Source organism: Balaenoptera physalus, assembly GCF_965194825.1.
Source record: "Balaenoptera physalus genome assembly, chromosome: 2".
Lineage (NCBI taxonomy): Eukaryota > Metazoa > Chordata > Mammalia > Artiodactyla > Balaenopteridae > Balaenoptera > Balaenoptera physalus.
This window is the reverse complement of record NC_138883.1, coordinates 26,223,844-26,236,267: the sequence shown is the minus strand read 5'-3', so window position 1 is coordinate 26,236,267 and position 12,424 is coordinate 26,223,844. Positions and strand designations below refer to the sequence as shown.

The following is a 12,424-nucleotide window of genomic DNA, read 5'->3' as shown; positions in this document are numbered from 1 at the left end:
CCTGGACCATTCAGCGCTGGCAGCAGCCAAGCAAGTAAGTTCTTCTGCAAGTACTTGGGAAGAGGATAATAAGTTGTGCAGGGATGGGCCAGTGGAGGAGCTGGATTCAGAACTTTCCTGGTTCAAAAACTGATCAGATAGCCTTTCCTCTGTGGCCATCTGGTCAGTTTGTTAATAATAGTTTACGGAAGTCATTTATTAGCAACTGTTTTTTCCTAGAATGCACTTAATTGGGCACATGGTTTATTTTTACATGTTAAAAGACCTGAAGCTCCGGAGATAAATGGAAATGTGCAAGTGCTCATCAAAAAGAAAACAGAGTAACCCCTTTCAGTGTCTTTAAGAACCACACTGGAAAGAATAAACCACTAATAATTAAAAATATTTACAAGAGGGGGACTTAAAATTTAGATTCCCATCTTATGAATTATTCCTTCACAAAGGGAGTTGGGGAGAGTGAGAATCACAATTTTTTTTTATTATACAACTTGTGTGATGTAGAACACTCCAGCACAATGCAACATCAACTTGTTGGAAAGTTAGACCATCACTCCCTAGCACTGTAGCTCCTTTGGCAACTCAGATGCTTCCCATTAAAGTCAGTGTCACAGTCAACTTGGCAAGTTTGAATGTCTACAGTTGAGTTGGATGACTCTGGTATTGGACTGGAAATATTATTTGTTAGTACATCTAAACAAATCCTCTAGAAAAAAAGATCACACACTATGATCTCCTTGTACTACACTTAAGTCTTTCTACTCATGGTCTAAAACTGGTGGTAGGTTTTTAGATTTGGAGTCCTTAAAAGAGATTCATCAGGACCCTATTCGGCCCTGGGTGGGGATACTAAACAAACGGAAGGGTACGTTCACAGTATGTGGAGGATGGGTGTGTTTACCCAAATTTAATCTCAATTTTGAAAATACTGCTATTACTGGGCACTGTGAGTGAACTGGATATTTTCCCCCATATAATGATTCTACTTACAAAGTGATTGTCAGTGTATTTTAAAGGTTCTTATTTTGTTATTAAATTGAAATGCTTATTTTATGTTTCAAGTACAGTACTGATTTTCTAAAAATAACCTATTCTTAACATGGAATTACCTATGTGGGATCCTACTACTGTTTAACTTTAGGATTTTGTATTCTTAAAACATTGAGCCACTGCTTCCCTGCCTGAGCCCAACTGATCCAAGCACTTACCCCAGTTCCTAGCACACGCCAGTCGCTCTATGCATGGTGGCCACCACTATTATTATTGCTATCACCACAGTTATAATAATACATTAGCTTTGCAATTAAAAAAAAAACAAAACCAAGCCATTGAAATGTTCACTGCTCTGTGCAAAATGCCAATTCAAGTTAAATTCCTTCAAGAAAAAAATGAATTCACTGCTTACCACCAGTCCTTTTACTATAGTTTTTTCAGTCATTGCTTGGTTGTCTTAAGTTATTCTTCTAGCAGTTTCTTCATGAAAGGCTTTGGGTTGAGTATAAAATTTTTGACCATACCGTCTTTCTTTGAAACCTTGCTCTCCTGTGTTCCAGAGTCGAATGTTAATGTTAAGAAATCTGAAGCCTACCTGATTATTTTTACCTTTAAAAATAGCCCAATTTTTTTGGTTCTGCCTAAAGGATTCTTTTATCTTTGACTTCTGTTAACTTCACTAGGATGTCTTACTGTTGACTCTCCTATGTCATTTTTTACTGAGAAATGGTATATCCTTCTCAATGTGGAGAGTCAGATCTCTTGATTTTGGGAAAATCTTCCTTGAATCATACCTTTAAATATTCCCTTTGTGCTATTATACTGGGTTTCTTCTTTGTGAACTCGAACTATGTGTATGTTGAATCTCTTTAACTTCCACTACTGTCATTTTCTTTCTAGTGCTTTTTATCCTTCCTGGCCTCTGCCTCTTGCCTTGTTTTCAGCAGTGCCTATTCTCTCTTGGACTGCTTCTAATTTTGTATTCATTATGTGATTCTTAAATTTTTTATTCCACTTCTTTCCTGAGCTCTGCAGTTTACATTTCATCTACTGATGTCTTGCCATGTGCTTGAACTTATTTTATAAAAGCAATTATTTTATTTTTGCACTCTCATGTTATAAAGACAATTGCTTAATTTTTTTTATTCATGGGAAAATAATCATAATTTTCATATGCTCCATGGCAACAATTTTTATCTTCGAAGTATTCTTTATCTGCCTTTTATTTTTCCTGTTCTTCCACCTTTTTTTCTTATAGTATTTTAGTACAGATCTCACGCTGGCTCCTTTTGGGCACCCCAGCTTGGAATTAGTTGAGGTTTTTATGTACAAGCTATTGGTACAAAGCTTATATAAGCGAAGACCTGGGTGTGCATTCCAAGTAACAGGCATTTTCCTTATGACGCAGGGTTGTGTGTGAGTCCTGTTCATCTTTACTTCCCCCTAGCCAAAAGAAATATGCAGTTTAAGTATTACACCTCCCCCCACCACTTAAACAGACTGCTTCATGCAAATTTGGCTTGATTCCTTGATCAGTCTTTCCTCTACTGCCTCTTTGGACCAAAAGAGGTTCAGACAATATCCTTTCACAACCTGTGCATCCTATTCTTGTTGATGAAACAAGGGATTCTGATTTCGTGCCTCAGGGTACGCTCCTCACCCTGGAGAGAGGCACCCTGCTGGTTCTTTCGGAGATCCACGTGGCCCCACAGACCTGTCTCTCCATACCTGCTCCAGCACCCCTGCATGGCCTCCAGTGCTTCCTGCAACCATTCCACCTGTGCTGCGGTTCATGATTTCAAATATCTTCAGGTCTCCTAGCTTTCTCAAAGATGGAGTTTGCATTTCTCTTTTTCATTCTCCTTGTTGCTTTGGAGTGTTTTCAGAGACAAGAAGGGGAAAACATCAAGCATACTCTGCTACTTACAATCTGGAAGTTCTCAGTAGGAGTAACTTGTTATTACAACCAGAAGTGCTGTCACCTTATGATTTTCAAAGCCCCATCAAGTGTATTTTCTCTCTTAAACATGCTGTATACATGCTAGTTATTAGCAACTTAATACTAAAAAGCTTGTGGCTTACTCAAGGTCTCAGAGCTAGTTAGAACCCAGGTGTCTTGATTCCTGGTCCATGTTCTCAACACATTGCACATGGCCAGTGAACTCCACTGACCTTCCTTCTAAGCATACTTATTACCAGAAGCTGATCTCTAAGAATTATGCCTAGAAAAGACTAAGAAACCACATAACTGACAAATATCCGAGGTGAAGAGGAAAGAAAACCAAGCTTAGTTGGAACAAGTTAGGGAACAAGCTTAGTTCACATTACCTGGCTTAGTATCTGTCACTCCTTCCATAAGAACCAGTCCTACAGGTCGCTGACAGGCGATGCTGCAGAAGCGGAAACGTAGCAGGAAGTCTCGGCTATACTTACGTCTCTCTGTAAACCAGGAAAAGCCATACAGTGAAAGACAGGAAGAGGAGCCACATGCTGAGACTTCCTTAATACCAAGAAGCTTACAAGTAGGGACACAGAGGAAGTCTGACTCTGAAGACAAGGAGATTTTCCAATGGCTATGATTTAAAGTTGTCCATTTCATTGGGTGACCATGAGGAGGACAATGAAAAAAACAAAGGAACGTGCTAAGAGAATTGAGGGAATTACACTTTCTCTTGTCACTGAGGTGCCAGCTTTCTCCTAAAATGGGCATGGAGGGACAACCAACCAAGAATGTGGCATGTGCTCACCTGATCTCTTGGGGTGACAGAAGGTGACATACTGACAGCAATCAGTGATGCCCAGGGAGCTGGGCCATAGCGGGGCCTGCAGCTTCCTCTGATAAAGCTGATGGGAGAAGTCTTCCTGTCCAGATACCTGCAATGAAAGAGCAGATGGGAATAAGGAATCTGAGATGGAAAAAGGAAATAGCCCATGTTTTGGGACATGCAGACAAACATACACACACACAAAGACACACAGTCACATACTATGCACGTAACACAAGCAAAACACATAAGTCTCAGGGGAAAGTTAAAAATAAGGAGCTATTTAAAACCATTATTTTATTTTTTTTACTAGAAACGCTGAAATGTCCATGAGACAGGAATAAGGGGTTAAGAGAGTGAGGTATGCGAGTCAAAGAGAACAGAACTATATGAACATATGGTCCCCTAAATTTCAGCTCAGAAAAATCTACACTACTCTGCCCAGGGAATGTCAACTTTCAGGGGTTTTAATTTGCAGTGGGAAAAGGTTTATCCTGATCTTTGGATCTTCTGGATCAAAGTCTAGCATCTTAAGCCTATTACTGGGAAACCACGGGGTCAAACCAAATGGGAAATTCACCAAAGCACTTTACCGTATCTATGTCACCATCCTCGGTCAAAGCCAATGAGCAGCCTGGGAACGGACAGAACGTAGTAGGGGAAACATTCGGCAACATCAGTCATCTGCATATCTCCAACGTGTGTAGCAAAATCCCCTTTATTTCATTTAACAACAACAAATATTTGAATGCCAACTATGTGTAAAACACTAGCTAAGCGCTGGGGAGAGAGCAGTGATAGACACAATCTCTCTGCCCCTAATGGACATACATTTTCAGTATGCCATCAGAAGTAAAACACACCTTCAATTTAATGGCCATTTACTAACTGTGTGACTTTGGGCAAGTTAGTTAACTCTCTTGGGTTCAATATGCTCTACTATTGAATGGGAAAATAATACCACATACAATTAAGAATCTTGGTAACAATAACTACTACCAATTACTGACTGCTTCCTTTGAGGCAGGAACTAGAAAACACTGTGTGCATTATTTTATGTAATCCACCAAAAAAACCCCTCTAAAGTAGGTCCCATTATATCCCCAGTGTATGACGAGGTAAATGGGGCTTACGGAAGTGAAGTAACTTGCCCAAGGTGGCAGAGCAGGGATCTGAACGCAGGACTATCTGGCTTCAAAATGAGTGCTCTTAATCACTATGCTTAACGGCAGCTGTCACATGGTAGGCACTTAGTAAATTCTTATTCCCATTCCCTGAGCCCCTTGATTATAGCAGCTTCCTGGCAGGATAATGCCTTTCTCTGCGCATGTGGCAACCAGGACATCGCTGGCACTTGAGTAACCTCATTAAAATAAAAGCCCGAAGTGCTCAACAATAATTCAGTCATTTTATGTCTTTTCTCCCCTGTGCCTTGCCAAAAGTTAAGCAACAAATTGGATCAGCAGGGGCAAAAGAGAGGAACAAGGAGATTAAGTGACATGTAAAGAAATCAGCACAAGCTGAATGCTCCTCAGTAGGGCTACATAAACTACAATAAAACTATAAGATACCTAGGTTATAAACATTCAGCAGTTAAAAGGAATGAGATAGATACATATGTACATTGTTGAGTGAAAAAAAACAAGCTACAAAATGAAATATAAACAATATATCACATTTATAAACACACACAGTACATTATATACCAGCTGTTAGAAGCAATCACAGCATAGTATTGCAGGGCAAGAGCTCTGGGGCCAGACTACCTGGTTACAAATCCTGGCTCCACCACTCACTACCTGCAAAAACTAGAGTAAGCAAATTACCTAACTTCTCTACACCTTAGCTTTTTCATTTATAAAATGGAAGCAATGATAGAAACTGTGAAAATTAATGAGTTAATACATGTAAAGTGCTTAAAATAGCACCTGGCACACAGTAAGTGCTTAATAAATGTAGATTATGATTACATCATCACAACAGCTTAGATAGTACAGCAAATGCATAGAAAATGACCTGGAAGAACACAACCAAACTTTGAACAGTTATTACTTGACTCTAAGTGGAGACATGGGAAATGTAGGTAATAAAGGCGGCTTTGGTCTTATTTTAAAATGTCTGAATCCTTAAAGGGATGTACTTGTGTACTGACATGCACTTACGTATATACTTATGTACTTGTGAACTAAACATAAATTAATGATAAAAACTGAAAGGATTCCAATATACCAAAGGCACTCACAAGCTCCTAACTTCCAGGCTTGGGTACCAGATATCAGTAGAACAAGAAAAAGCCAGAGGAAGCCAGAACAGGTGTAACTGAGGTCCCTGCCACAGAAGCAACACCAGATGCCAACACCAAAATCTCTCCCTAAGCCAACCCCACAGTGGCCTCTCCCATTTCACCTTCCAGGCCGGCATCCCATGGTACTGGAGTTCTCCATCCCTGATGAAGTTGTAAAGAGGTGAATCAGGGACAGAATTCAGGTCCCCACACAAGATGATGGGGCAGTGGCTGCCATCTGACAACCTGGCCACCTTGTCCACTTCAGCCAAGAAAATGGCCATCTGGGCTAGCTTGATATCGCCCCGACGTGGGTTGTACAGGATGTGAGTATTTGCCACACATAAGGGGGCCACTGAGACTGGCCCCAGGCCTTCTGGGACTAGTGGCTGCAGCAGCAACACTAAGCCCACATTGTCCCGATTGAGGAGCTCCAAGCCAGGCCGAAAGTACTCCACGGGGCTGGCGCAGAGCAGACGGAATCGCATGGGCTTGTAGCAGACGGCACAGCCATCTGTCTTACACCCGGTCCTCCTCTTGTAGAAACAGGTAAAGCCTGCAAGGAACACCCCACCAAGGAGATGGGTCAGAGTCCTGGAAGATGGGTTAGGGGCCCGCTACCCAGTGGCAGTAGCCCAGGCATGTGTGCCTAATGCATTGCTCCTGCTGTTCAATAAGGGGAGTCCTTGCCCTTGCCAATTCCTTGGTTCTGCAGAGGCTCCCTTACAGTTGTAACCAGACGACTGAGTGGCTAGAAGGGGAAGGAGGGACAGAAGGGTATGAAGCAATAACCTGACAGGAAAAGCATGGACTCTAGGGTCAGACAAGCTGGAGTCCAGGCTCCACAACCTATGAGTTTTATATTTATAGCTTTGTGACCTTGAGCTAGTCACACAAATTTTCTGAACCTCAGTTTCCACATTGTAAAATGGGGATAATAATATTCAGCCTCACAGGGTTGGTTACTTCAAGCATTAAGTGGCAATATATGTCAGAATTGCTTTAAAACTTCAGGACTCTCCTTCTCACCCACACAAAGGAGCTAGCTCACAGATGAGACTGAGGGTTTACTGAGATGAAAGAAAGATACAGTGCATTCAGGAGAGAGCAGACAGGGCTGTAGGAAGAAAGACTGACAAACATGCCAGGGAGTGGCATTACCCATCATTCTCAGAGAGGGCTCCAGCTGCTCCCAGTAATGATCTTCCTGGACTTCCTGGAGACACAAGATCTGGGAAAATGACAAGGAATCCAATCACTCCAGAGTAATGGAGGGCGCTGGAGTACGACTCCCACCCCAGGAGCAGGCACTGAAGCCACACGGGAAGCTGCTGTGGGTCTCAGGCTGGGTCACACTGAAACCTCCCCTGGGTGCTGACTCTTCCCTGATAGCCACTACCAGCAAGAACAGGCCCAGAGTTAAGCTGAGATCAGATACATGTGCTGGATTTTCCGGCTCCTTCAATCCCTCAAGTCTCCCTCCCTGCACAAAGGTGCTGGAAAGCGTGTACCCACGGAGAGTCTTCTTAGCATCTGCCCCAAACTCATTACACCAGGCAGGCAAGCACCAGTCCTAGGCAGGATGCCAGTCATATGAACAACTATGGGGTTCAATTCATTTTCTAAGAGCATTGGGAAACAGCCAGGGTCCAGAGCAAATGCAGGATGGCACATCTCCCCATCTTCACTCACATCAGGATCCCAGTGCTGGAATTCCTGCATGAGATTCGCAAAGCGGTAGTTCCAACTGAGGATGTCTGGATGGCAATGCAGATAGAGCTCTGAGCTCTGCTGCATCAGGTCCTGAGCCAGGATGTTATAGGACATCAGAGTGAACTGGAACTGAGGGCCATCCCCTGCCTCCAGGCCCTGAGCATCTGGCTGAGTGGAGAAATCCTCCCATTCTCGCCACAAGATTTCTGCAAAGGTGTTGGGAAGAAGAGGTCCATGGTAAGTCCATGTTATTCACAGGGCCCACCATCTCCACTCCTGACTCCATGATACTGTGACGAGTTCCTTTTTTCATTTTCTCTGTCATTCATCCCTTTCTGTGGTGATCTGAACAACATTCTAAGGACATTCTCAGACGAGACAATAAGCTCCACAAAGCCAGAGATAATCTTGGCCTGTTCATCACTGTATCCCTAGTACCTAGCATAGTACCTGGCACCTAGTACAAGTTCACTAAATATGGCCGACAATTTCTCACTTCTGATAAATCCATGGGTCTCTGGGGAATCACTCAGATGAATGTGCTTACTAGTCATCTGAGATTAAAGACATTTCTAGAGTAATCTCAGCCTTGGGTGTTTTCTGACCTCTAAACCTGAAAATGCCTATGGAGCCAGAAACCATAATGTGTCTCCCACGTGCCCTCGAGCAGGGAGCTGCAGAGTGGATTTCAAACCTATGTGAGCCACAGCACTCATTCTCCAAAGTTTAATGGAAGCCCGATATATAACACAGATAAAAATGGAGTTATCCTGGTTGAGGCAGAGAGTGGAGCCCTGAGAGCTCTCCACCCCTACCCCAGGTCACCTCCAGAGAACCAATAATGTAGAGAATCAGAACAATGGTCTGCTTTCAGTTCTGCCACTACCTAGCTATGTGACTTTAGGCATGTCCTGCTACCTCTCTGTGCCGTGATCACTTCATCTGAAAGGCCACGGGGCTGGATGAAATGCTCTCTAACGCCCCTCTGGATCTGCCACTGCAGGAGTCTCAGAAAAGCAGAATGCAGCAGCAGAGCTCCACACACGAGAGCTTTAGCAGTGACTGCGCGCACATCCGAGACAACCTGCTGCCCCAGCTCACTCAGCCCGTTGTCAGACTCACCATGATATGGGATTTCCACTGGGGGAGACTGCAACTGCCCCAGGCCCTCAAAGGGCCAGATGGGAGCCTCTTCCTGGGGCACAGGCTCCGGTGCTATGCTCCAGGCCACCACTGCGGGGTCCTCTTCCCACTGCTCTGCAGCCAGGGCACCCACTGAGAGGACAGTACAGTCTGCATACTGGGGGCCGGTCTGCACCGGGACTGCTGCCCACATTGGGCCCTCGACCTCTGGCAGTGGCTCCTCTCCTAGCACCTCGGGGAAAGGCTCCTCCAGGTTCTCTGCTGCCCGCAGGTCACTCAGCTGCCTGCTGGACCACTTGTCTTCTGCAGCAGCATCGTGTTCTCCAGGATGATCCATTAGGAGCGCCAGGCTGCTCTGCGCTACTCCCTTATCTACAAGCAGACCCTCGCTCGCTGTCGAGAGTGCCTGGCTTGACCCTTCTTCTTGCCACTGCTGCAGCAGGCCCTCACACTCTTCCTGGTCGGGGCCCCGAGGGGCCATGGCAAAGTCGCCGTCTACCTGGGGGGACGAGCTCTTCGCCAGGAGGGCATTTTTTCGACATGTGAAGAAAGCATCTAAGAAGAAAGCCAAAATACCATGTTATAAGATGACAGCATCACCCAACCCACGCTCTTCTCCCAACTTCTAATAAGTCCCATACAAGCAAGAATCATATCCACCTTGCTCATCACTGTACCATCACTGAGCCTGTCCATTTTAGTGCCTGCAACATCATCATCATCAGAGCGAAGTGCTTACTATGTGCCAGGCACTGTTCTGAATGCTTTACAAGTATTAACTAATTCATATGGTAGGGATCTGATAAATATTCAGTGTGTGAATGAAAGAATGGCTATCCCACATAATCTAGGACAGAGATGGTCACATACAACCACACTCCTTTTATCTGGAGGTTAAGACTCCTATTAACATCAACTCTCTGGTTCTAAGAGCTACATTACACTGGAACCAGCACTTGACCATGAGTCAGAACTGCGGGTTATGGCCTAGCACTGAAATTAACAAAGCTATGTGACCTTGGACAATGCCCCTAGTGAGATGGACTCACTCTTGACTGTAAAATGAGGACAAGGGAAGTTTGAACTAGATAATCCCCAAGGGCTTTTCTAGTTCTATAAATCCACTAATCTATGAATACATTCTAAAAGAAAAAGGCCTTAAGTAGACAAAAAGGGTGTCTCAAAATCTGTACAATCTCTCTCTTAGCAAAGGCCCTGGGTCCTCTTCTCAAATCTATTTATTCTCCTTATAAATCTTCACAGACTTCATTATCAGCTTTCCCATTCCATAGTACTCTAGCGGCTGTAAATCAGAAGGTGCCAACAACTGACAGCAATAGACAGCTGCCACCTCTCTGCTACGGCAGCCACAGCGACAGCCAACAGGCAAAAAGCAGATGGGAAAAACTATAAAATTAGAGCCCCCAAAATCCAAGCACAGTATTTTGGTGCAAACAAAACCTCCCCCCACCAACGCACACTAAGTCACTTATTTATAGCATAGGACAAGTGACATGTATGATGATGACCCTCAATCACCAGAGATTTATTTTATCAGCTCCATTTTTTTTTAAAAGGCAAGAAAAACTTCAAAATGGTTCAAACGCTGAAAGACACTATCTTATTTATGGTCTATGTGGATTTACGTCCCTCAAACCAGTGGTTTTTCAACCAGGGGTGATTTTGCCCTCAGGGAACATTTCTGCATTGTCTGGAGACACAGTGGTTGTCACAACTGTGGGGATGCTACTGGCATCTAGTGGTTATAGGATGAAGATACGGCTGACTATCCTACAGCGCAAGAGACACCTCCACACGAACTACCCAGGCCCCGACGTCAACAGTACTCAGACTGGGAAACCCTGCTCTAAACCCATGGGCTGGGTTGCTGGCCTTAGTCTCAGGAACTTAATTCCCTGCCCTTTGAAACATCCTCTGTGTATAGCGGATGGCAGAAGTTCTTTGATTTATATGTGTGAGGTTATTAGTTTTCAAACTCAGCAGGTTTTGGTTGGTGGTGGTGGTTTGTTTTTCAGCAGCAGAATTCTTTTATTAAAAGAAAATCTGCAGAAACCAAATGTACAAATACAAATGGGACTACTTTAATAGGTGTGTGCAAGCGGGTGGGGGGAGGCGGCCCTTCCTCTGAGATACCTAAAACTCTGACTACTGGTCTGGAAACCTCTGGACTAGTATATGTCACTATGGCTGCCATTATGGACACTGGCAGAGCTCCAGAAATGACAGCAACATGGCTAGAAGAATATGCATTAGTTCTCTGAAAACAATGACTTCTGTGGAGTTCCTCATTTCTGAGAAGTATGTACACAAAAGACATTCCCGAATTGAGTGCCTACTGCATGCTGGGCAGTATGCTAGCACTAGATACAGTGAGCAAAACAGACATGGCCCTGCCCTCCTGGAGCCCACATTCTAGTGGCAGATACAAACATACACATACATACATTAAATGATTTATATGAAATATATAGGAACAGAAATTACACAAACACACACACACACATATTGTGTAAAGTTCCAGAAAGGAAAAGCACAGAATGCACACAGTTGGACCTCTTATTTCTAAAAGTCCTTCTTGGTCTGTCCTGCCCCCTAAAATGCCAGAGAAAAGTCTGGGGGTTCTGTGGGATCTCCCAGAGGAACTGATGGTCTCATAAGAGCCTCGGGAACGTCAAAGACCAGGAATGGGGAGCGCAGGCAGATCACGGCAAAGTTATACAATAACTCTTCTCTAAGTACCCGCTGGGCATTGCCTCCACCCCACTACATCTCTAAACGCACGGGACATTGCTTCAAAGCTGAGGTTTCAATGTGTCTCTGGATTCTGAGCATCCTTTTTTTCAACCAGACTCCGCTGAGAGGCGGCTGGGAAAGGTGAGTGTGGAGTTGACCCAGGGGAAAACAGGTACGTCTAGGTCTTCAGTCCACAGATCCGCCCTCAGGGCCGATTGGCCCCTGTCCACAGAGAATTCGGACATTCGCCTCGGCCCCGAGCGGCCAACCCTCCCCGACCCCCAGGGAAGTGACTCAGCGGGACCCGAAACGTCTCCACAACCCCGGGGCCAGAGAAGGGCAGCTCTGGCCCCTCCCCCAGCCCCCTCCACGTTAACTGTGGCCCGACGCCTCCAGGTCACAGGCGAGAGGAGGGGGCCGCCCACGAGGCTCGCCGGCCAGGCCCGGGCCTCGTTTAGTCCAGGACGGGCACGGCGGGGCCGAGGGCCGCCTCCCCACACCTTGGCACTGCCGGGGGAAGGTGGTCGTGAAGCCGGCCGCGACGCACGCCGCCCCAGGCCCCGCGGGGCCCCGCCGAAGCAGGCCCGGGCCTGGCACCCGCCCGTCAGGACGCGAGGCCGGTACCTGAGAGGGCGCGGAAAAGGCGCACGGCCGGCAGCAGCACGTAACACAGGCACGACGCGATCATGGCCGGCCGCCTGCACCAGCTCCCGCGCCTGCTCCAGTGCCCGCCTCCCTTCCTCGCGGCCGCCCGCCGGGTCTCCCTCCGTTCGGC

The 12,424-nt window shown here is 45.5% G+C and overlaps 1 protein-coding gene across 2 annotated transcripts in view; it reads right to left on the bottom strand.

Annotated features, from left to right (window-relative positions):
• The window catches only part of ANGEL1 (angel homolog 1), a 23,192-nt gene extending 10,768 nt beyond the window's left edge, over positions 1 to 12,424 (bottom strand). For both annotated transcript variants that reach the window (XM_082451645.1, XM_082451646.1), the window contains exons 1-7: positions 12,274 to 12,424; positions 8,875 to 9,450; positions 7,732 to 7,958; positions 7,201 to 7,270; positions 6,162 to 6,595; positions 3,738 to 3,864; positions 3,319 to 3,429 (exon numbers count right to left, since the gene is read on the bottom strand). In XM_082451645.1, the coding sequence (XP_082307771.1) occupies positions 3,319 to 3,429; positions 3,738 to 3,864; positions 6,162 to 6,595; positions 7,201 to 7,270; positions 7,732 to 7,958; positions 8,875 to 9,450; positions 12,274 to 12,337 (1,609 nt within the window). In that variant the 5' untranslated portion in view covers positions 12,338 to 12,424. The remainder of the gene's footprint in view (positions 1 to 3,318; positions 3,430 to 3,737; positions 3,865 to 6,161; positions 6,596 to 7,200; positions 7,271 to 7,731; positions 7,959 to 8,874; positions 9,451 to 12,273) is intronic.